This window comes from Struthio camelus, chromosome 13 (genome assembly GCF_040807025.1).
Source record: "Struthio camelus isolate bStrCam1 chromosome 13, bStrCam1.hap1, whole genome shotgun sequence".
NCBI classification, from domain to species: Eukaryota; Metazoa; Chordata; class Aves; order Struthioniformes; family Struthionidae; genus Struthio; species Struthio camelus.
Genome location: NC_090954.1, coordinates 4,786,039 through 4,810,597, shown reverse-complemented (window position 1 = coordinate 4,810,597; position 24,559 = coordinate 4,786,039). Strand labels below are relative to the sequence as shown.

Sequence of the window (24,559 nt, the reverse complement as noted above, 5' to 3'; positions counted from 1 at the left end):
GCCCGGGGCAGCCCCTGCGCCGCGGGAGCCGCAGCTGGGCCAGCGGCGGGCCAGGCCTCGCAGCTTTCGGAAAGAGCCGGTGGCAGCTCTGCAGGACCCGCTGCGAGCTAGCGGCGGACCCGAGCGCAGCCCGGCCGCAACGGCGCCCGCCCGAGCCGCGTCTCGCCGGACGGGAGCCCCCGGCGCCCCGCTTGCCTTCAACGCGGCAGCTCCAAGCGCGTTTTCACGCCTGCGCATGCCCCCCCCCCCAGCTGCGTTAACTAATGAAAACAAACCACCGTGCGTTTCCACGGCTTGAAGCAAGGCTTTCCGAGGAAGCGCAACACCCCGCTTTTCCCCCAGGCTGCACGTTTCCCAACTATTTCCCTGCGTAACTTTGCAACGCTCCCTCCAAACTGCTCTTATTAATCATATCGGGTTTCCTCACCATCGCTCCCCTCAGCGCCCTTTATGCGAGCCTGATGCTGCATTACAGGAGTCCATTAAATGTCAAGGCAGGCAGAAAAAAAAAATCCCTCTTTAAAAACAAAAAAGTTGGCATTGAACTGGTTCCTATTTCTCTAAAGGTTCAAGAGCTTTATCAGAGAAGGGGAGGCAGAGGAGACAGCTGCTTTTGGGCACCACGATACTCTGGAACATCCTGTTCTGCCAATTTATTTTTTTTTCCTCCCAAAAACGAAGGTGTCGGGGTGGGGGGGTGGGAAGGAGCTAAGAGTGTTTTCAAGCATGTGCCAGTTGGGCTGAGAGCTCACACCCTTTCGAGCGTAGCCAGCAAACTGAGTCACGTCTTGGAACTTTATTTGTAAAACAGAAACGCAGCTATGACGGCTGTTTGCATCCCTTCCATAAGGGGGGAAAAACCTCCTATCGCTAAACGGCAGGCTTCGAGGCAGACGCTTTCTCTGTAACGAGACCTTTATTAGATCGCAGCGTGGCTACAGTTTTGGAAATTGTTTTCAGGGATGTGGATAAGTTTTGGGGCTAGGACTTAATGTCATTGCCTTTTAAATTTGATCTTATTTAAATGACGTTTAACTTGATTGTGCTGTTGGGCGTATTTGTAGGCAAGCAGCTTGCCGCTTTGCTACGTTTTCGCTCTGCTTGGTAGCGATTAAACAAGTTGTAAAACGGATTGTTACAGAGCAACCACGGGGGATGAGAAACAAATTCCCTCCCCACGCTTTCCAAACGGCAGCGAGACAACAGAAATGATCTTTACTTCCTCGCAACCCCCATTAAATCACCCTGCCGGGCGGCGTTACTGAAGGGCTGGGGTGAAATCTTGACTCCTGGAAGTCAGAGGCAAAACCCCGTGAAGCACCAACCTGCAATCAGGAGGTCCTTCCTGGTGGCCGGCTCCTGAGCAAGGTGCTCACCCTCTGCCCATGCCCCGGGCCGAGCCACCGCCCCCAGACAGACCCAGCAACGGCAGAACGTCAAAAGGGGCTATTCGGCTCCCCTTTGGGGCTCTACTACAGAGTTTCTGAAATCCTGGAAAAACTCCTGGCTTGCTCTGGGAAAGATTTACAGGAGTATTTAAATGCCCAGGATTCAGACGCGCAGGTACCGGTACCACCTCCCAGCACTGCTCAGCCCACCAAGGCCCACCAAGGCCCCGGGCTACCTGCAGAGCCTCTGGGCCTCCCAGTCCTGCAGTGAATTTGCTCCTGGGAACCTCATCTCCGCAGGTATAAAACAGTACTTTCCTACATGAGGAGGGCAGCACAGTAATTACACCTGCTAATCACAAAATACAGCGTCCCCTGCGAAGCTGAGGAGATTCATCAGACGATGGGGAATAATCTCTTTTTCCTCCTCTTGCTTTTTCTCTGGGCATGCACCTTGCGTGGTACCTAGGCTCTGCAGCTCTTGCTGAAGTGGATCACCTTTCCTAGGCACACGCGTTTTCCTTCTATTTTTTGATAGCTCCCAGCACTCACTGTGCAAGGGAAAGAAAAGCCAAGCCCTGCCCTGCTCCACTTACCTGCCACATGGCTTCCCACACCTTCTCTCCAAATGGACCTTCAAGGGCTCTACCTTGGGCTTTGCCCATCATGCTCCCTGTATTAACTTTCACACACCTGCCATCAATGCAGAATTAAATAACTGCCAGTTGCTGCCATCTTTTGCTACTGGGCTTTTTGCAAAGACAAAACAACTCTGGCTACGGCTCCCAGCGAGGAGAAGTGTCAAGAAACGGAAAGAGGATCTGCACTGCTTCAGTCGTTGCGATGCTCTCCAGACCCGGGAGCCGCCCGCCAGCTCCCGTAAAAGGCGTGCAGCGGGCGTGCGGCAGGCGAGCGAGAAACCCCCTGCTCTTGCACCGCTTGCGCAAAGTCCACGTTCATCGCCCCTTATCGCTCTGATCTTCATCTCAGGCAATAACTTAAAATGTCAGCACATAATTTAGTCCTTACCAAGCTTAACGCACTCAATTAGCTCAGTACAAACTTTTCGACTCACTTACCAAAATCAAAACAAAGTCAAAAGCTCTCGCAGGGAGGGTACAGGGAGTCATGCCTGGCAGATGTTAGCAGTCTTCCTCTTCTTCGTGCCCTGGAGCAAGCCAAGAAGTATTTTATTAAAGGACCCCGACGAAACCAACGGCCAGCCTGGGAAACCCAGATTTCCGAAAAAGCCCTTAATGCTAATTTCTCTGTGTTAAACATGAGCAGATGCACATTTTCAAAGCTTTGCGTGCCCAAGCTCATTGGTGACACCGCTGATTGAGGACACGAACAGAAGTTAGCTACTGGGGCTACCTTCTCTGAGTCCCCAGGGAAACGTCTGGTTCGAGACTCCGTGCGTAAATAGGCAAGTTACGGCTTAGTTTTGCGCTTGAAGAGCGCCCTTGAAGCCAGTGGTATCCCTGCTGTATCTCAGCGTGGTAAGTTTGCCTCCTTCGCACTAAACTTAATGTGCAGCTTGAAACTGGATGGGGAGAAAACTCTTTGGCCTTCAGGGTATTTATTAGTAAGAGATTAAAGAACAAAAGCTAGTTTTCTGAGTGCAGGCTTCTGATGAGCTGCACAGAATTACTTCACTCGGTCTTTTCTTCTCTGTGATGTCAATTGGTAAGTCTCTAACAGAATTAGTAATTAACAAAATGAATCTGAGATAATGCTATTTTATCTAAACTGGTTTAGCTGAGACCTAGGCATGAGAAACATTGTACAGAGCGCTGGGTATTAGTTTTCTTGCATATTCTGTTTAAATGTACTGTTTCAAAATGTTACACTCAAATGTATTTTCCCCCTCTACATCTGATGAACAGGAAAATAGTAAAAGTGGAGGGCCTCTTCCGGAGAGAAAACGGAGCAGGGTTTCACGTGGGAGCACGAGGTGGGGAAGGCACTGGCTCATGCCCTTCCTTCTCTGCTTTTCCCAGGGGGGAAAGGGACAGGCTGGCCGCGTCCTTGTGTCATCTTCTGCCTACAAGACGTGGATTTCCTTTCACCCAAATCCCTTGGAGAAGCTTGTTGGTGAGCAGTTGAAAATCCCTTCCCTCGCAGGGCCTGCTCAGCTCTCCTCCTAACCTGGCTGGATTTGCACTGGGTTGTTTGGAGCCGAAACACCTCACATAGCATTGAGCTCGCTGAAGTCTCCATCCAGGCAGCAAAAGCTCCCTCTAGCCAGGCTTTGACTGGTTTTGTCCAAGCCGCCCTGCTTCCTTATCACTACTACCGTATTACAAACTTAAGTGACATAGTTGCACGATACTTTGCTGAGAAAGGGGGAAGGGAGAAGGTAGCATGCATGTCTTGAAGATATCCTGATGGGATCACCTTCTTTTCCTGTAAAACACAATTTATGTTCAGCTGCACACCCACTGGCAGCTGATATCAACATTGCTGGTGAAGATACATTTGAATCCCTTGCACCTACACACTTCTTCCGGTTCATTTTTGGGTTGTATGGCCAGTCTCTGTCCATCCATGTGATAACACAGAGAGAAATGCCACAAAAGAGAGATGGCAAGGGCACAGCATGACAACTGAGTACCCCAACACAAAGTCGTACACATCCTTGGTTTTTATTTTTTATTGCACAGAGAAACAAAACGGTCAGCAGCTCCATAGTGGCACAGACCAGGCCCTTGAAGAGCCAAGACGACAAACAACTTCAAGCTCCTGGCTATAAACCAATGGATCACATTCCCTCCCTTCCCAGAAATAACTCCTGCGATGGCCTTGTTCGTGCTCCAGGGCTCTCTATTTCTTGAATTTCCTGTAATTTGGTTCAGCCACAATATTATAGGGTTTCTTACTTTTTCCATTCAGGCACAGCAAAGATTGTAAACATGTGTCGCTCCCCCGGGTCATGCTGAAGGTGTCTCATCAGTGACACGGCAGTATCTGGGGGCATAATAAAGCTGGCTGATAAACATGGGGTAAAAAGGTCTCGTTTGATGTGCTGCCTGATCAGAATACATAGCTTTACCAGCACAAAGTTGAGTGGTCCAAGGATGAAGCCGCCCGACTCAACTTCTTCCAAGAAGCAGCAGCAGCAGCAGTGGTGGGAGTGCGAGGTATTTATCTGCCCAGCTATTTTTAAAGTTCATTTGAATTTTATTCCCTTTCTCCACCCAAATTATCTTGCTACACTCCAGGATTGTGCAAGAGGCAGGAATGAAGAGAAATAGCTACAAATTGTCCTTCAAGTCTGGTTTTAAAAGTCAGCGTTCACTTGTAAACAAAATAGTATTTAGCTACTGTTGCTAAATAGGTTGGAGTCTCTACACCACCAATTAGCTGGGCTGTTGGTACACCTCAAAGCCACGGTTGTTGTCAGTTCTTGCTGTTTGGCTTGAATCGGGAAGCAAAAGAACTACTGCCACGTAAATTTTCTGATTGGCTGGAAAAATTGGCTACAGCCTCTGTTGGGATGTATAAATAGAAAGCAAAGTATTTTAGACCTTTCAGTGTGAAAACAGAGCTCCCAAGGCACATGAAAATGCATCGAGTCACAGCAGTCATTTTTGCGATTGCAATCTGCAGTGGTAAGTTAGCAGATTTTTTGTAAACATTGCTCCTTGTAAACTGCCTTTTTTTTTTTTTTTTTGCTGAATCTGTAAGGATATAGGAATGGATTTGTTCTTGACTGTCATTTTCGGCTTTCAAAAATAACTCCCCTCACATTGCATAGAAACCTGCATGGGAAACCCTTTTTAGTTGCGGTAAGGAGTTGTAGTGAAATTTTTTGAGGAGTAATAATCTACGGTGATTGAATAAGAAAGGGTAGGTTAAAGCATATCAATTATTAACAGCATGTATTTTTTCTTAGAAGTCTTTTACTTAAAGATCAGCCTGCTGAGCATAAAGTGTTCCCATAGATGTTTCTGTATTTAATGTTATCACCTTTGCTTTCACAAAGAATACATAATTCATTAAAATAAATGAAGAATACCTAGAGCAAAGGACTGCTTTGCTCGAGGAAGGCATTAGGGGTTTCCTGTATCCTTTTAACACCCGTCTTTCTAATGCAAACATATAATTTCCTCCATTTGCGTAGACTCCCAGAGACCGATAGGGATCGCGTGGCTGCATTGCTCACGCAGGGGGACGACCTTCAGCTTGCTGCTTCTCGCTGCACCAGCCCTGTTCTCAGCCCTTCGGGACCATGGCGAGCAGCAGCACCACGTGTAAACCCCCCGTCACGTTGGTGGGGCGAGCAGGGCTGGTAGGAGCTTGCTGAAGGTCCTGAGCCAGGCGTTGCCTTTCCCCCGTCGTCCCCTTTAAACGCCTTCTTCTCTCAGGACAACGCTGGAGCCATAGGAGCAGCAGGATTTTGACTGTGGGGGATGACAGCTGGAGACTGCAATAAGAAATATGAAGATGTACCATTCTGGCTGCAACTCTGCTGTCAACCAATAATATAGAAGCATTGGGAGGTAGAAAACGTAATTAGTAAAAGCTCGATGACAGCCTTTGTTTGGGACTGGATCTCACATTAGGGAATAGGAATGGGCTTGCTGGGTCTCTCTCAGCCCAATCTTTTCACAGTTAAGGTTCAGTGTCACAAGATCCAGGGGTGAATCGGTTCACCTGCAGGCCAGGGCCTCCCGTTGCTCCAGTCCCACGTCTGTGGTACGTGCCCATCTTGGGGGCAAAATCCCCTCCAGACCTATTCTCTATCATTTCTTCTGTATTTTTGCTTTAACGTCACTGCTTTAAGTGCCCTCAGATGTCACTGGACAAAACGTAAAACAAAAAAAGATCTATCTTATTGCATTCCTAAAATTAACTTACCATCTAGCGCCCTGAAGCCTGATCTATGGTTGCAGCAAAGTCCAGAGGAGACTTACTATCAATTTTAACAGACCTTCAATCAGGCCTTCAAGTTTTCATTTAGCTCTGTATGGAACTTAGCAGAAGCAGCTGTGAAATAACGGGACCTGGGAAATCCCCTTATTAGCCTGGAGGTTTCATATTTTGCTCTTCTCTTTCCTTTTTTTCCAGCTGCTGCAGCACAATGGGCAAATATCTGCTCAGGTCAACCTGCAAACAAAATCAGAGGCTGCGACTCCAAGGGCTGCGGTAGATACAACGACCCCAGGTCCTCAGCTGGGAAGATGGGAGGCGGTGTTGCAGTGGAGAAATTCCTAAAACCAAAACAAACCCTTAAAAAAAAAGGGGGTGGAGGAACACGGTGGGGGGTGGAAGACTTGGTGCTCTCAGAGACTAAAATCCTCTGGAAAAGCTTCCACTGGGCTCCCCCAGACACAAAGGGATTTCAACTTTGGAACCGTGTCCATGGAGCTTGCCCTTTTTATCTAGCAATATTAGCCACTGGAAAACAGTATCTTACCTTCCTCTCATTTCCTTAGACCACACTACTGTATTTGCAGTCTTCTATTGAAGACCCAAAGACGACTCCATCTGCCAAGCCGTCGCTGGGCAGATGCGGGCTCCCACCAGGCAACGCAGCTTTGCCCCGGAGCACTTGCGCTCCTTTTAGGTTCCCAGCTAGAAGGCCAGGTGCAAATCTGCTGCGTACGGACATGTGGATGCTTTGCTCTTCTTTTCCAGAGGCAAGGGGCAACACAGAGGGGTGGATGTGGTGTGCAAGGATGGGTCCACAGTCTACGCACCGTTCACGGGGCAGATCGACAGACAAGCCAGACCGTACGGCAATGGCAATGCCATCGATGATGGAGTTCAGCTTTCTGGATCAGGTACCAAAGCTAAAGGACCCTGCCTTTACAAACCCTGATTGCAGAGCACTCCAGTTCAATTGTAGGACTTTAAAATGAGCCCAAAATCGTGAACTTGGCCAGAACTGCAGTTTTGTAGCATAGGAATCCAAGAGAAAGGATAATCTAGAAATCTAGGCTCTGTTTATACTGGAAAAGAGCACTCACTAGATTGAGCGACAATAGCCAGCAAATGCTTCCAGAAAGCAGAGATCCAACAGGAGGCCTTGGGGAGCCGGTTCCTAGGAGTCCTGTTAAATCCAGCCAGCACCAGAGGCCAATAGGATGCTTTGAGCTACTTAATGTTATGAAACATAGCAGGATGCCTGAGTCATAGCAAGAGCAAACGAGCTACATCCCGTTGGATTATCCTGTAATTTTGACAGCAATCAGAGGCCCTATTAAAAACAACCTTCCACAATAGCGTTTACAGCTAATACCCAAACGTGGCTGCAGCCTCTTGCGCACGTAACCGGGCTGTGCTCTATGCGCCACTGATGGTGAGGAATATGGATCTGTGCGTGAACCAGCTGTGGTTAATCATCCTTTCAAACACTAGGGGAACAAGGGATGAAGGTGGCAACTACAGATTACAGCATTTCAGCCCCATTAAAAATATCAAAGGGGGTAAGGCTGGTGAATTTGCACATTTTGGATACTTGAAGGAACAGTAGTGTGCCTTTTCCTTGCTCATGCAGTTTTACTCACATCGATCCCCCTTCCTCACTCTTCTCCCTGTTAGATCATTCCTTTTCCTAATATCTCTTCTTGATGCTATTGTAGCATCACGTTTTCTGCAACTTTTCCTGTTGCTGTAGCTCAAACGACCTTACTGTCCCGTCATTTACATTTTGCTACTGAATTTTATGACTTTGTCAGGTTTCTGAACCATTTCATGGGAGCAGCGGTTTCCCCCCCTTTCCTGTCCCCTCTGAATAGGATTCTGCGTTAAGATGTTCTACATCAAACCGGTCAAGCACAGCGGCCCCATCAGGAAGGGCGAGAAAATCGGTGTCCTGCTGCCCATGCAAAAAGTGTACCAAGGCATCACCTCCCACGTCCACATCCAGAACTGCGACCTAACCGACCCGACTCCTAACTTGTAAAGGGAAGACCGTGCACCAGTAACGAGGCTTTTAGCCCATCGCTTGCATATTCATTAAACTGCCTGCACGTAGATAGCCGCTTGAGTAAAGTGGAAGCCACTTAACCTTGAACGGGGGCTCTGCTCTCTGAAAAGAAAGCAACGTACCCTTGAACAAAATGCTGGTGGTTAGCTGAACACAAAGGGGCTCAGAGCGAGATGCAACACGTGCGTTAAAGCTGTTGCAGCATCCTGCAGCCCGCTGCGGTAGTAGCCAAAGGAACGCTGAAGCAACCGTGAAGGGAAGAGCGTGTGCTCAGCAGAAGGAGGCGCTCCCGAAGCCCACCAGCAATGCAGTAACCCGTGCTGTAACACACAGTCTAGCGCTTCTCTGCTCTCTTTGCAGCCATGTACCAAGATTTCCTCAGTAAGCCCAAAAAACCTTCACTTTGCTTATGTGTGGGCAGTGATGTTATTAAAGGACTGTTTCACTCCGAATTGGTTCACGTTGCTTTGGTGCTGTCACAAAGTTTGCCTTGCGTTTTGTTTTTTGTTTTTTTTTTTTTAAACACAGTTTGGAAAAAAAACCTGTATAAAGCCAAAACCCAAGTCTTTCCTGGAGCCTGTCTCAAAAAAATGTAAAACATTCATGAAGTAATTCCCTGCTTTTTCTCCAAACTCCTGCTTGAGGATTCCTCTGCTGCACCCAGGCTGCTCTTTGTCACTAACGTTTATGCTTGATTTTAGTCACCATACGGGAGTCAGAACATGATCTAACACTGGTTTTTAGGGGCAGAGACTAACACCAGGTAAGCTCTTCCCTGTCACGCTTGTCCCCCGCCGCTGCCACATGCAGCAGGAACGCTTTAATGAGCACAGATGATCCCACCACCCGCTTTCTAATGCGCAGGACACAGGTATCCTCGGGGACGGGGGAGGGATACGGGTACAAAATAGCACCTGAGACATCCCAGCGCGTCTTTTCCCTGATAGGAGACCCTGCTCTGCTGCAATTCAGAGAGACCTGAGTGCACTTCCTGCTCCCGGGCGCTCGCGAGGCTTGTTGAGACGCAGCTCTCAGCACGCGCGCTGCCTCTGCTCCTTTCCAATCAGCTTATACGACAAAATTTTCACCTGCGCATGAACGACAAGAGCTGAGCAGTTTTCCGCTCTGTCCCTGCAGAAGCGGGACGTGAAGCCTCTGGACAAGCTTTCCGGTTTGCCCACGGGAGTCCGGAGGCTGGGGCGGGCTGGACCTCCCGCTCCCCTCCCGCCCTCGCTGCCGCTTCCCCCTCGCGCGACGCCGAGCCGCCGTTTTGCTGCAACTTCCCAGTTTGTGAAATTATAAAGCTTGGGCGCCTAAGAGAAGGATGAGGCAAAAGTCAAAACTTCCAGTGAAAGACACGCTGGGGCAGTGGCTCCTGCAGTGAGGAGGAAAACGTAAATGCCACTTCATACTTCAAGGTACGCTTGTGGCCAACGATATAAGTAAATCTAGCTGTATTTTTTCAGTTTACCAATAACAGCGGCTGAGGAGGTAGGGAAAGTACAATTTCTAGGAGTGGTAAGAGATGCCGTTCCCAAAATACTCAAAGGGATGGGAAGGGATGCTGCAGGGAGGTAATGGGGGCCACCCGGCTTTTTAGGAAAGAGTCGGTACACTCAGACCATCCTGAACTGCTTTGTTTCTGCATCAGTTCACCCTGGTGCTGGGATCACAGAATCACAGAACGGCCAAGGTTGGAAGGGACCTCTGGAGACCATCTAGTGCAACCCCCCTGCTCAAGCAGGGTCTTCTAGAGCACACTGCACAGGACTGCGTCCAGGTGGGTTTTGAGTATCTCCAGCGGAGGAGACTCCGCAGCCTCTCTGCGTAACCCGTTCCAGTGTTTAGATCCTTCTCGTTGCCACGTTTATACCTCAAGCCAGAGATACAAGCCTTGTCCTGACCTGCAAAGTCCAAACTGCTCCAGCTATAATCCAAATCTGCACCATACCCTTCTATTAAAGGGCTTTTGGAGGATTCAACCAGCAATCTGTTTCCTCAGAAGACAGGACACAGGTAGCAGAAAGTTTCTTTTTATGTTCCTCCATCCTCCCAAAAAACCTGCATACCTCAGGCCCAGCAATTATATCAATAAAGGCAAAAGAAATTCCAGGTGGAGTTTTAAATTAGAGTTGTGTACAAGAGCACGACTTTCTTCCATAGGTAAGCATAAGCTGAAGATAAAGGCCATGCATGTAGGTGTTCTACAGCAACTTATATATTTAAAATGATGTAACCAAACATGTCTTTTGGCTGATCAACTAGCGCAACCTGCTGCTTTTTTGGTGATACTGCAACCTGAGCCCGCTAGCCAAAGCTTCTCTTCTCTTTGTGACAAAATTCTTCTCATCTCAGCCTTCTCAAGCAATGATAAGCCTGATTAAATACCGCGTGCAATTTGTTTTACATTGTGCCAGCTTGATTTTCACTATGAAAACCACACGCTGCTAATTGCGCAAGTAAATTCTTCTACAGTTAATTTCTAAAGCATAATTTGATTTTTAATGATTAACACTAAGTCTATTATTCATTTTCCAGACAAACGGCTTTTAAGGTTCTTTAATAATGTAATGCACACAGATCACCTGGAAAGTAAATGCTCCAAACTGATTTAGAGCATCACGCTAAACACGCTGGGCTAGCCAAGACGAGCAAAGTTAAGTGTTCTGTAAAATACATCTAGAGATAGGAAGATTTACCTTCACCAATCACCTAGTAACAAGCCTAGCAAGCTTACAGTTCTGGTACTGTAACGTTACCAAGCAATAAGACGTGCAAGCTCTCGTGCGCAGAGTTTGGGCCTGCCTTTAATCCTGGAATTAGTTATGAATTAATGCTTCCACCCACCACGTCCACTACCATTTCCCAGGTGCTTCTTGTACTTTTCCGGCTAGGATTTTTTTCCTCCAAAAAGTTTATCACAACATTTTATCTTCCAATTTCTTTTCTTTTTTCTGTATTTAAGATGGACATATTACAGACCGTTTTACCAAGAAAATTCCCACTTGACATGCCTAGCTTACCATCTGCTCGTCCTGTCTGCGAGAGATGAGCAATCTGTTTGTGCTTCTTCTTTATACATATTCAAAGGCACAGACCTTGGGGCTTCCCCTTAGCGACTAACTCAAGCCTGTCCCTCAGGCGATGGCAAATGAAGGCAGTGAATTTTTTTTTTTAACCTCCTCGCTACACAAAGCAGAAGCAGAAACACGTTAATGCTTCCCAACTCGGGTACGAGCAAAACATATTTTGAGTTATCAGAGCAGCAAACAGTAGGTGACCGATGCGTGAAATATCTTTACCAAAGCCACTGGCCAATTTCCATTGCTGATGACAAGGTAGGAAAAGCACTTGGTTCTTGCTCTTCCAATAGGCGGGACCTGCTGTTCTCTCCCACCCCGAGGATTGTGCCAGCTCCTCATGTCTTCAACTACATGCTTCATATTTTTAGCACTATTACAAGCAGTTAGGGCTCAATAAATCTTTCTTGTTTTTATTTTCTAGTCAAATAGTTCACTTACCGAAAAATCAGTTTCAGTACAAAAAAAGATCTGTGAATAGCTTTGAGACAAGCAGTTCTGGGAGACGGAAGATGTACCAGCTATATTTACAAAACCAGAGGTAATACTCAGACACAAACATCTAGTAGAAGGCCCAGATTTGTTCTTCCCCTCTCTGACTGACTCCCAAACGTCTCTTAAGCCTTCCACAGAAAAGTAAGTTTTGCCAGACTGTTCTCTCACTTATTTAAAAATTTGATATATAGCACATCACAGTATTAACTGGAGCAGGTATTGAAAACACAGCTTTTTTTTAATCTCCCTCTAGTGTACCCTAACCATCTTAGAAATAATTTTAAAATGGTATTGATTATAAAACAGCTGCTCTAAGCAGAGGTATTTCTAAAATTTGACTTTGCATGAACAGAAAAGGTTGATTAGTAACCCAGTGAAGTCTAAGCTAGTTTAAGCTACTCTGGCAACTCTGGTTCAGAGGAAGGAACTGAACCTACCTGTTAGGGCCAAAAGGAAAAAAGGTGGTGAGGAAGAAAAAAACTCATTAAAATCGCGACATTCAGTTTGGAAACAAAGGAGTACTTCCAGCTCCTCTGTTAAACTTGCCTGAAATGGGAAAACTGTATCAGAACGAAGCTTCTCTCTCTTCAAAACAACATTATCGTTCTATTGTTTTCCCAAGTAAAACACAGAACACTTCCCGTTTAGACCCTGCTATTACGTAAAGTAGGTCCACCGAGTCATTAAAGAGTCTGAAGTACGGTTCTGATATCTGAACTCCGTCCCTTTTCCATCAAAGCCTCAGGGGTCTTAATATAAGAGCTACAGAGCGTTCTTGCTTAGCCCGACAGGAGACCCGTAAGGGGCTTATATAGCCAAGAAGTTATTACTGACAGTCAAGCAGCAAAACAGGGTAGGCACCTCTTACGCAAGAGAAAGCAGTCCCAGCGCACTCAGTTGGTGCGTCTGTTCCTCGTGTGGATCCTTGCAGTACCGGGCACGGACTTCGCTCCGTTCTCTGCCCGGTCCTCCTGACCGCAGGAAAGGAAGTGGCACAACCGTCGCTCCTACGGGCCGTGTAACCTGGAGGAGGATTGTCCCATATCCTTCTGTTATTTCGTGCTAAGCGGCCCATTAGTTTATTTCACAACTGCACCTACCAACTGTTGTATTAACATCTTTGTTGCCCAACACAGGAATGCCACCAACGGAGTTGCATCGCTTCCTCAGCCCCAAATGCCCTGGTTGACAGGCCTACACCTGCCAGACGACACAGTAAAGACAGGGAATCCACTGCTAAATCTAAACTACAATAGCATGCCTTTGAAACCTATTTTTTAAAGACAGATACTTTACCACAAGTGTGTTAGCTGTTATTATACCAAATGACATTTTGACATATTCATTTAAGAAAGAATTGAGCAAGACACAATACTACTAAAATCTCTTAGGAAGGAAATATAAAAAGCACGCATGCATAGCTACTAGCAACCTGGAGTAAGCTCTACAACAGAAATGAAGGGGGGAAAAAAATTACAAAGAACGGGTAGCTATGAGCTGTTTTACAAAATACCAAATTGCAAAACAGTAGTCAAGGAAAAGCTTCTTCCAATTTCTCTGCATCTACAACACAGTTGTACTTCTGTTCTCTCACCTGTCGGTGCGTCTAGCTTATTTTATACACAACTTTTCTGTCTCAAAAGACTTAGCCGAGAGGATTGAGGTGCTGCAGTTCCTTTCTTGGTAACACTAGGACCTCATGACTTTAGAAAAGGCGATGAAAACACGTTTTAAGGTAGGTCCGCCTTGGGTAAAATTTACGCAGTGAGATATTTAAAACACTACTACTGCAAACTGGCAATCTGGAGTAAAAGCAGGATTAAAAAGCTGGCAGATAGAGACCATTATTGCAGAAACCGTGTTTGAAGGCCCCATAGCTGAGAAAGACCAGGCAGTAGTCAAAAATTCTCTTCTTTCAAAGAGTAGGAAAAAAAAGTGCAATATGTAGCTAGCTGAGCTCAACAGTACTTTGACACCTATATCCTATGAAATTCTGAAGCAGCCCCACTCTGGTTACAGAGGATGCGGGCACAGTCACATAACATGCACATAGCAGTCAAACCGGGGTGTGGATAGATTACATTCCCCTGTCATCTGCGCTCTTAAATGATTAGCCAGTCTCCCGTTACAGTTGTTGCTTGGGTTGCTTTTTATCTTTTGTAACTGCACCATCCCTCTCAGACAAGGTGAATTCACCTCACTTGATCGAGAGATGCCCCACACACGGCCTGCCTCCCTCCCTTGCTGAACAGAGTTAAGATCTGGGGAGTGCTTCTGTTGCTGCCGCTGAGTTCCCAACGGGCATTGCACCACCTTCTGAAGCAGGGTTTGGAGCTTTCACCCACAAAGAGATGAGGGAGGACTGAAAATAGGTGACAGACAGCACAAGAGCTGTGGAAGTTTACCACTGCACATAATATTTTTTTTGCACTGAAAGGCAGTCATAGCAGAAACTTTAAAGAATTCTGGAAGCTCACAATGCTCCTTGGAAATTCAATCAATACGCACAGACTAAGATCCAACAGATTCAGAGAGTTTCACTCAAATTGTGCTAAGCTCTAGTAAGAGGTGAGGGACGTGGGTCATGGAGAAATAGTGGTCTGGAGCAGGCTTTTAAGTCTCAAATCATTTCACTCTGGATGCACATCGGCATCTGTGCAGTTTAAACGTCTTCAGAAATTTAAGCTAGTAAGCCTGGAAAGCTGGAAATAACAGTACGTACACTCTTCGCAGCACCTCCAGCAGCCCCTCAACTTGCGGCAGCTACGACTGTTTCCGTTAAGGGTGGCTCCGCCACATAAGCCACCCATCTTTAAGTTCAGGGGTAAGCAGTGTCCCCAGATCCTGAATACCCACTGAGAGCTCTTGCCAGCACCTTGTGTTATTTGTATATCTGGACTCCATTACACTAAGCAGATTAGAATAGAAAGTCCCATCAAAACCAGACAGAGGGAACCTAACATTTTAAATGAATATTTGGTGGGTATGAGTGAAAAACAGCAGTTCCTTCTGGCAGGATGGGAGAAAACCAAGCAGGGATAAAATCACTAAGGCCACTGACAACCCCAGGGAGGACTAAAAGATTGGTTTGGGGTTAAATATTGGCTGCAAAAAAGCTTGGAACCCTGAGCAAAGAACTTGTCTCCTGCTGCCTGTTCTGTGGAGTTTTCAAGAAAACAGATTGCAGAGACATTCTTTGCAAACTAGAAGTGCTGCAGAGAGACATCTGTTTCTCCTTTGAAAAAAAAAAAACCTGCAGGACTTCCAGAGGTTGCTGAAACTGGGAATATAGAACAGCTTATGTGAAAGTTCCATGACTCATTTCACTTTTTCCTTAACTAAGACTTGCCCAGAAAGAAAATTAATACTTTTCTAAATTGCCTCAGAAAAACTAGAAGGAATAATTGAAAGAAAGATGAAACCGCCTACTTAATAACAGATTACTAAATAAGAATATTACTACCATTATTATAAATAATGCAGACACTAAAGGAAACATTATAAACCCTAAGAGGAGGTTGAAAACCAGTGGGAGAGTGGATGTTAGCAAGGGTCTCCCACATTTCAGGAGAACATTCCAATCACCAGGCTGCGATGCATCCTGAGGTTTAGCTCTATCCGTTCTTCCTAGCTGAATTTTTCTACTTTATATCAATGCTTAAAATCTACAATCATTCAGTCGATTGGGACACTGGATTAGAGAGGAGACTGTTCTTTCAACTTTTGAGAACACTGAAGGTGGCCAGTCATATAACATTAGAAGTTCAGCTCCATGCCACAGCTATGCAATGCAACTTCAGTTTCCAACTGCCTACTTCAGAACTGCAAGATAAGTTTTGATAAACATTTTGTCCTCAAAAACTAGGGTTTCAGTCAAAAGAATTGGTGAATTTAAGTTCAGACTAGATAATTTCAGCTGAACAGGAGAAGGAAAAAGAAAAGTACTTCCTTGCGAAAGCATCCGATTTTCTTAAACTAAGTCCATATTCATAGTAAACCAAACACCACATCTTCTTGTGTTCGCTGTCATTCTGTTAGAAAGCTAATGAGCGTCTACGCCTGAGGAGGAGGTACTGGAATGAGCGATGCAGGACAAACTGGTTATGCATGTGAGTGACAAGACAATATGTGGAGTTTCGCCCAACGATTCCCTCCAACTGAAGTCTCTGGACCATATTCTTCGTCCCTACCATTTTTGGCCTAAGCATGCCCTTACTTCAGGGGGAGGAAGAAAAGTTGAGAAACAGTTCAACTGGAGCTTCCTGAAACGTGGCATTGCTCCGTTTCCACCTGTTATTGTGTGTTAAGAGACCAACCATTTCATCTTTCCCAACCAGCTCTAACAACAGTTAAGTTTGTTGACGTCTTTACAGCCTAATATGGCAATATTGTCTACTCAAGAGTTGTAATACTTTGCTTAAGACTGATTGGCCAAAACAACAGACTTGCACTTTCTAAAGCACATAAATACCAAAGAGAGCTACCACACGATGTCTTTGATTTGATCAAGGAACACTGGTGGGACGGCTACAGAATGTCAGCTCTCAGCCTGATCGCTTTGGTCAGCTTGGTGTCCACTGGTGAGTTGATATTACTATTTTGTATTTGTCTTGACTTTTTCCAGGCACACTAGCAAATCAGTGAAATTCACTCCAATATATGTAGTGCTAAAGCTATGTTTTTCAATCTAGTTTTATGAAGAATTATTGTAACGTGCACTATTATGACTATTAAAAAACATAAAGACGAGCGTGCCTTTGGAGTTAGTGCCATATCAAATTGAAGCATTTGGAGAGATTTCATGAAAAGCATAGCAAGGGAAAGTAGTTTGACTTATTTCACAAACTAAGATTAAAATATACATTTAGAGCTTTGCTTTGTTTCTAGAGAATGTACCCTAAAACTAAAGGCTTTCAGAAGAGAGATCAGATCTATGTAACAGGTTCTACAGTGTTCTTATATATATATTAATTCATGCAGTTCTAAGAACCCATGAACCATTCTTTACAAAGAACAGAAATCGGCCCCAGTACAAATGGTTAGGAAAACAGTACTGTGTTGCGTGGGTAAGAATATTACTACAGTAAAGCCACGTCTCCTAAATATTAGATTCAGACTGACAGCATTAACAAATACAAATAAAGGAGATCTTCGGTGGAGTTCAAAGAAATACTTTCACTTGTTTATATAAATCTAACTACTACTTTATTGCTGTTTATCATTTTGCCAACTGGTCATCTTATTTCCCACGCATGTCCAAAATAAGAGGTTGCTGTATCTGTATCTTTTCCCCATATGCCTAGCATTGGAAAACTCTGAACACACCCATTCTTGTTGCTTAGAGAGCAGCTCTACCTAATGTGATTTCATCTATGTTGAAAAAAAAATATTAAGTGGGACAGCTTGACACAGGGCTCGATGCAAAGTGTGTTCCAATGAATGATCCATGTTGGAGGAATAAGGGGTACTAGATTCCAGTCATGGAATTCAGGGATATAAGGATAAAAATCCCACAGCCATCTAAACATGCAATTAAAGAGAAAGCTGTATTCCATGGCAGGGAGACAGAGCAGTAGAGGTGACATGCAATGGAGGGGTCATGACATTTGTCTTTATACACACTCTGTACTTTGCAGCTTAACAGCTTCTATTGTACAGGACTAAGAATGTGGTTCAATTTTCCCTATTTTCCTCTTTTGCACATAAAGTTTTTGCCAAGCAGTGGGATGCACACCCCCCCCAACAGCACAGACACTGGGCACAGATATGCCGTGGGAATCCTACCAACAAAATCCGAGGCTGTGATAAATACGGCTGTGGTGGCTATGGCGCTCACAGGTAAAACAGTGGGGCACTGGGATTCTGGAGAAAAGTTTGTTGCTAATTTTCTAAATCAAACCTTTGTAAAGTTTCTTTGTAGAGAAACTTTGTAGAGTTCAACCACCCTTTAAAAACCAAAGGCTTGCTGCTATTTTGTCTTCTTTCACCAGGATCTAAGACCAATACACAAAAACACTGGTGATATCTTTCTAATAATTATTATTTTACCTACTCTGCTAAGAATGACAGAATACTGCTGTCTGTAGGACCTGTCCTTAGGCATTTTGGAGACCTTACTCAGAAATCTCACTGAAATGCATTAACGTCACTTCTGCTGGCTGATGCACAGGTGAAGAAGCCAGACTACTACATGAATTAGCAGCCAGATTTTTGATGTCACACGCTACTGCTTTAGATCAGAATCAGAAAAGCACTAAGTAGTCAAGAAATGGAAAGTATTCCAAGAACTGGTGTCATTTATTCTTACTGCTCATAGACTAGATTCTTAACATACACTCACAGAGCTTACCCGAAGCTAAGTGGATTCATTCACACAAGCTAAAGATTTGCCAGCATCATTGTCTTTAAGTAGGCACCTCATAACAGAGCAGGTTATATTTCCCTGAAAAAATACTTGTATATGTAGAATGACTTCTGCCTCCCTTGCATTCCCTGTCTTCTCCTCCCTTCAAGCCCCTTAAAAAGTGCCCACCTTCATTATGCAACTTACGAATTTCTAAATGAAAAAAAAAATCCAAACATAAAATTCTATTTTACACTGGCACAGATATATTTGTCTGTAGAGCAGAGGTACTTTTATGTAATACCTTGAAACATTCCATGAATATGGGAAAGGTTAAAAAAAAAAATCTCATCCTCCTTTAAATTAGGTCAGATTAATACAAACAAATTTCAATAATTAAAAGACGGATTGAAGCCACTATTTTTTCCAGTTTCCCTGCAGATGTAAAAGTTTAAATTACTATACAAGCTTCAGATCTTGCACTACACTAACTCATCTATATGTAATGTTAGGCCTGACAGAGACTTCACTAATCACCTATTTTTGTTTTCAGACACGGTGGTAAAGGAAAGCACGTGGGTGTGGATGTCATCTGCGCTGATGGAGCAACAGTGTACGCTCCCTTTTCTGGCCAGCTCTCCGGACCCATTAAATTCTTTCATAATGGAAATGCCATTGATGATGGAGTCCAAATCACGGGATCAGGCAAGTAATAACAGCAGATGTGTTTTTAAGTGCCCACAAGTAGTCACTTCAGTTACTCGAGTAAGATATTTCTGTAGCTCTTCAGGTCGAGCAAACTATCATTTACTCTCCTGCCTCTCTAGCTGCTATATTTAAATACAACTATAATCCTGCTCACAAACATTACAAGTCATCACCACCAGGAAACACAGTCCTTTTCCTTTGCTTTTCTTGGAGGGGAGGGAAGAAAAGAGCTGAAAACAGGTAGCAAAGAAAAACAGTAACCCCCAAAAATCAAAAAAGGAAACCGTAAAAATAAAAGTATCAGTAATACGCCCTCAATTTTGCTGAGAGGATGCTTACTGTCCCATTTTCCAACTCCCTCTTTTTCTCTTTTCCCTTTTTCTATAAGCAACCCAGGGAATTTTAGTTTCAGAATTCTTGGTATCTTCACAGTATTTCTGCTTCATCATTGCAATCTCCAGTAAGAGGCCAACGTGGAAGATCTCTTGCACCCCACAAGAACAAATGTAGCTGATGTTTCCTGACTTCACTTCCTCTCCCATCTCTTACAGGTTACTGCGTAAAACTCGTCTGTATTCACCCCATCAGATACCATGGCACCATCCAGAGAGGGCAAGAACTCGGAAGAATGCTGCCAATGCAGAGAGTATTTCCTGGCATTATCTCTCACATTCACGTTGAGAACTGTGACCGCTCTGATCCTACTGATCTACTTAAACCTGGTAAGAAAACAGAATAAGTTGTACAATGCATAAAAGTCTATTTAATTGCAAATAAGAACATCAATATTCAACAGCAAGATTCTCTTCTGTTTTAGGCTCTAACATCAATGCCCAAGAGAAAAAAAAATGTACTTTATACTTACGGCATAATAGGACTGCAAACAGTATTAAAGACAGGAGCCACATATATCAGCTTATGAATTGCAGTCATCTCCTTTCCCCGTGACGCAGCAGTATCAAGTCTCAGCAATAAACTAAGCCAGACACCTCTTCTGTTTGTATTCTTTTAACTACTAGCACTGTTTTCAACACCGCAGCTAGCTAACTTATGAATTAGGAATTGCTGTCTTCACTGAACGCATAGACCCCAGGGGTAAATTTTCAAAACAGGACTAGTGTTACCTTTCCTTCAGTATGGCTACAGGAAATAGCAGATACAGGAATACATCCTTCATTTAATACACGGATATACAGTATGAAGACATTACAGGATGATTCAATTTCTGAAATATACCTGATTCCAAACACTGCTGTTCACAGTGACCTGAAGATCAGCAATAAGTATTCACTATATTAATTCAGGTCACAGTTTAGAGAAATGAACATTTTAGAGGAGGAAGTTCTGACCTTCTCTAGTTTAATATCACTCATTTACATAGCAATACAACTTTTGCAAGGAGCAGACTCCCCAGCTCTCCACATTCTCTGGCTTCAAAGTCAACACAAATACACTTGGAAGCTTCCTCTCATGCAAACTACTCTCAATTTACAGATGAAGTATTAATCTGCTTTTGAGCAAAGTTCTGCTCTGAATAGGTCACGATCTGATGGAAAGGTAAGACCCACAACCTTCTGCAGATCCTGAACGTATATTCCAGTTTCAGCACTAAGTAATATCAAGTCCTTGATCAACAGCAATGCTATCTTCAGCTTTTAGGATGATCCTTTACAAATATAAAGATTCTGGTAGTAACGTAGAATAGGATTTGAGGACTGAAGTGCTATTAGGTTGGGCTAAATAAAAAAATAAATAAAAAAAAAAAGCAGAGCTGAGTCTTTTCCTAAGGAGATTACATTTTAGGAAACATGACAATTTCTTTGAATTTCCTCTCTTGAAACGGTGTTCCTTAGATCAGATAGCTCTACACCATGAAGCAATTAAATCCAGTCTTGGATGTACATTCTACTTATACTTCCAAACGGGTGGCAAATTTGTGGAGGAGACATCAACTACGTGCGCTATGTAATTCCAGTATGTTCCTACTTAACTAAAATGAAAACACAGTATTCACAAATATGCATCACTCAAATAGAACCCAGAAGTTAATTTTGATTTCTTGCATTTCTGTATTTCCAAGATATTCCACCATTTCCACAACAAGATCAAAAGTGGGCAGCAGTATGTTCTGGGAATCCTGTAAATGAGATAAGAGGCTGTGATAAATACGGCTGTGGATACTACGGCGCTCCAAGGTACTGTAATTAGCGTGAGTTTGTTGCTACTCCATTGAAATAGTTTTGTGGTTAAGCCCATTTTGAAATACAACTTTGAAGGCTGAGGTTGAAAACTAGGAAACATTTTCACTACAAAGGTAATGCAGCACCAGAACAGGCTGCCCATAAAAGCCACGAAATCTCTGTCTTGGAGCTTTTTTTATGGCTCAGCTAGACAAAGCCATGGCTGATCTGACCTAGTGTTGGAAACAGAGTTGACTGAAGTGGAAGGCTGGACTAGGTGACCTCCAGAGACACCTTCCAATCAACGTTTCTGCTGCTCTACAGTTCTATTTAAAGGCTTGTAAGAAACATTGTTTTTCAACTTACAGAACTGCAAACCTAACGATACAGATCATAAACCCTACATGGCATTACATAATCTACACTGCAATAAAAAACATGACTTACAGATTCTTCAATCAGTGCTACGTCAACACCGTCTTATTACTAACATTTTTTTCAGGCGCAATGGTAAAGGAAAGCACGTGGGTGTGGATGTCATCTGCGCTGATGGAGCAACAGTGTACGCTCCCTTTTCTGGCCAGCTCTCCGGACCCATTAAATTCTTTCATAATGGAAATGCCATTGATGATGGAGTCCAAATCATGGGATCAGGTAGATAGAAAAACAGCTACCTTAACTTCACATCGGATGTGTTCCCTTGCTCCTAACTAAGCAGTGAAGCAAAGTGCTTCTGCTTTGAGCCACAGCCTTCTATCCATTTGCATTGAAAACTTTTTGCTTCTCTGTTAGAAATCAAATGTAGGGCACCCACTCTTAAACATAACTAGGCAACCTCTCAATTTGAGGACCTATTGTTTACTCTTATCTCTACAAGTACTGAGGTTGGGACCCAAACTGCAGGTAAAAAAACAAAAATAGTCTTAAAAGGATAGGCTGTTTTAGAGGAGTTTTGCTTGGTTCTGTAGAAAGTCTTCAAGCTCTTCTTTTTCCTAAGCCAAGAATCCTCATCCTCACTCCACTTCCTTCCTATTTTTCCTCCTCCATCAATTCAGCAACTCTCACCACCATCTTTATTTTTGATGAACACAGTGTTTGGCTATTTTTAATATTTCCACTACTGCTATTCCCTCCCCACCCCCCAACCTTTATCTGACATTTGATTTTTTTCTCCTCTTGTTTTTACCAGGTTTCTGCGTAAAACTGCTCTGCATCCATCCCATTCGATACAGCGGTAGCATTGCTAAGGGGCAAGTCCTTGGGAGAATGCTGCCAATGCAAAGAGTGTTTCCTGGTATCGTATCTCATATTCATGTCGAGAACTGCGATCGCTCAGATCCTACAAGCAATCTCGAAAGGGGGAAAGGAAAAGGAAGATAAAACAGGAGTGTAGTAAATTCAAAATAAATTCATCTCAGCATCCAGAAGTTGGGTTTTTTTCTCACGTAGACAGTCTACCTTAATGAATGAAGGGAAACGGAATGTTTCATCCGGAATAAATAAAAAAAATACAACAGTTTACTACTGATTCAGTACTTTGGGATTTACATAATATTGCAAGGCCCTAACAGTGATATATGTTCCAGGTACCAATTAGGTCCCTTTTTATAGTATCAATAGCTGTTGTTAACGCTGTATTTTAGGCTTATTTACAAACTTTTCATTACATCTTGGTCATTTCTGAAAACAAGAAAGTTACCTTAGTTCTAAAAAGCACTGAAGGAAGCAAGAGTGAAATTTACTGAAATACTCCAAAAAGACAAGAGATGCTAACTGAAGATGTCATGCCACCGCAACTGATGACTTTATAGGATGGCAAAAGTGACTCCAGAAAAGGAAAAGAAAAGCTTTGAGTTTTTGTTGGAATTTGCATTTACAGGATAACCTAACCAGGAAATCAGCAACAACTATTTAAGCCCTCATAGGGAATCAGAAAAGTCAACAAGTCCAGAGATTAGCTTAGCCCTTGTGGCAGCAGAGCTGCATTACTGTTAATTTCCCACTATAACTTGTATTTTTTAGAGTGACTCTACAAATTCTTTGGCCTATCAGGTGTCCATTCGGTACTTCCCTCAGATTATTTTAGTTCCTTTGACACCACACTGCATCCTAGTGTTACACACTGAAGGCATGAGAGTTTGGAAAGCCTTCTCAGGAGAAGCCCAACAAATAGACAAAATGTATTAGCTAGGATATGGCGGAGCTCTGGAGCACAGGCTGCTCAAGAAATAATAGGAAAGTGAAGGGAGCAGGCAGCTATCAACAGGTTTCTTGCCAAACTAACACCAACACCTCCATTGCAGTTATTCAGGAACACCTACGTAGGAAGGAAAAGCAGGACTCACGCTACTTTATACAGGCCAGCGTTCTGACACTGATTCCTAAAGCATAATGTGCATGCCATAACACCGACACATGATATTAAAAACAAATCTACTAAAATCACTAAAACTACCATACGCAACATCAATTTACTGCTAGAAGTTACCTTTCAATTAGAACAGAAACAACTTTTAGCAACAGTAAACTGCATGAGAATTTTGACTGTAACAGGCAGCAGAAACTGCATCTGACATTAATTTGGCAGGTCTCTCAGTCTTACTCTATTGGTAGCCACAAGAGTTGGTAGCATGCTTTAGGATAAGCCTATACACCACATGGCAGTCATTCACTGAAGTCTTATACTATTTTGAAGGCTACTACTCTCAGCTTCATAGTGATGATCTGCTTGTACATACCAGGGCAACAGTTAAAATATCAATGCAAATCATCCCAGAACTACCTGAAGCAGGATATTTCTATCTCTGTATGACCATGGTAGCAATACAGTATTTATTGCCATCATGTTTTATCACCTTTTCGGTGCTCACTGCGTTTGCTTGAAGTTTAACACAGCATTCACTTTTCTCCCCTCTGCTGCTCCCCCTCTTACTTCATTCTTGCACTGAAAAGGTTAAGGGTAATGCCTCAGTACTAATTCTTACCCAGAGATCTCAAAGCTTTTGCTTTTCTCTGCAGTTTCAGGAGTATAAAGAAAAATAGAGCATTATGCCACTTCCTAGGGCACACGACCCACAAGACAAGAATTTGTTGACTAACCTACCATCATATACACTACTGCAGAGCATAATGGTTTCTTGGAAACAGAGTAACTTGGTGAGCTAGGTATACTGTTCTCCACTCATATGGACTCAGTACACAGACGTGCTGAGGCACGCCATGAAATTTAAAAATAGCCCAAGAGCTGTATGAATTTCCAGCTGGGCTAAATCCAGCCCACAAGTGCCATTTAAGGGTTCCATAATAAAGCATGATGCTTTTTTCTCATGCTACCAGTGAAGGGTTAGCATTTCACAATGAGACCAAGGAATCAAGTTTTGTTGGGGTTTGGTTATAAATCTGAAGTATCAAATGACCTTACTTGCTGAGGT

General features: G+C 43.8%; 2 protein-coding genes across 2 annotated transcripts; both read left to right on the top strand.

Annotated features, from left to right (window-relative positions):
• Positions 1–4,686: 4,686 nt before the first annotated feature.
• Positions 4,687–8,774, top strand: LOC104141065 (leukocyte cell-derived chemotaxin-2-like). Its single transcript, XM_009670172.2, has 4 exons — positions 4,687–4,999; positions 6,459–6,555; positions 7,029–7,174; positions 8,132–8,774. Exons 1-4 carry the CDS (start codon positions 4,948–4,950, stop codon positions 8,296–8,298), a joined length of 462 nt encoding a protein of 153 aa, XP_009668467.1. The 5' UTR covers positions 4,687–4,947; the 3' UTR covers positions 8,299–8,774.
• A 7,553-nt stretch (positions 8,775–16,327) lies between these two features.
• LOC104141064 (myeloid protein 1-like) lies at positions 16,328–22,649 on the top strand. Its single transcript, XM_009670171.2, has 7 exons — positions 16,328–16,477; positions 17,606–17,735; positions 18,794–18,945; positions 19,500–19,670; positions 21,029–21,143; positions 21,631–21,782; positions 22,318–22,649. The coding sequence occupies exons 1-7, from the start codon at positions 16,432–16,434 to the stop codon at positions 22,506–22,508; spliced, it is 957 nt and encodes a 318-aa protein (XP_009668466.1). The 5' UTR covers positions 16,328–16,431; the 3' UTR covers positions 22,509–22,649.
• The last annotated feature ends 1,910 nt before the right edge of the window (positions 22,650–24,559 follow it).

Bases quoted from the DNA above. Each gene is read 5' to 3' on its own strand.
- LOC104141065 (XM_009670172.2), top strand. From the start codon at position 4,948: ATGAAAATGCATCGAGTCACAGCAGTCATTTTTGCGATTGCAATCTGC. The intron at 6,556-7,028 runs GTCCTCAGCTGG...CTTCTTTTCCAG, and splicing joins GGTAGATACAACGACCCCAG to AGGCAAGGGGCAACACAGAG. The intron at 7,175-8,131 runs GTACCAAAGCTA...CCCTCTGAATAG, and splicing joins AGTTCAGCTTTCTGGATCAG to GATTCTGCGTTAAGATGTTC.
- LOC104141064 (XM_009670171.2), top strand. From the start codon at position 16,432: ATGTCAGCTCTCAGCCTGATCGCTTTGGTCAGCTTGGTGTCCACTG. The intron at 16,478-17,605 runs GTGAGTTGATAT...TTGCACATAAAG, and splicing joins GGTCAGCTTGGTGTCCACTG to TTTTTGCCAAGCAGTGGGAT. The intron at 17,736-18,793 runs GTAAAACAGTGG...TTTTGTTTTCAG, and splicing joins GGTGGCTATGGCGCTCACAG to ACACGGTGGTAAAGGAAAGC.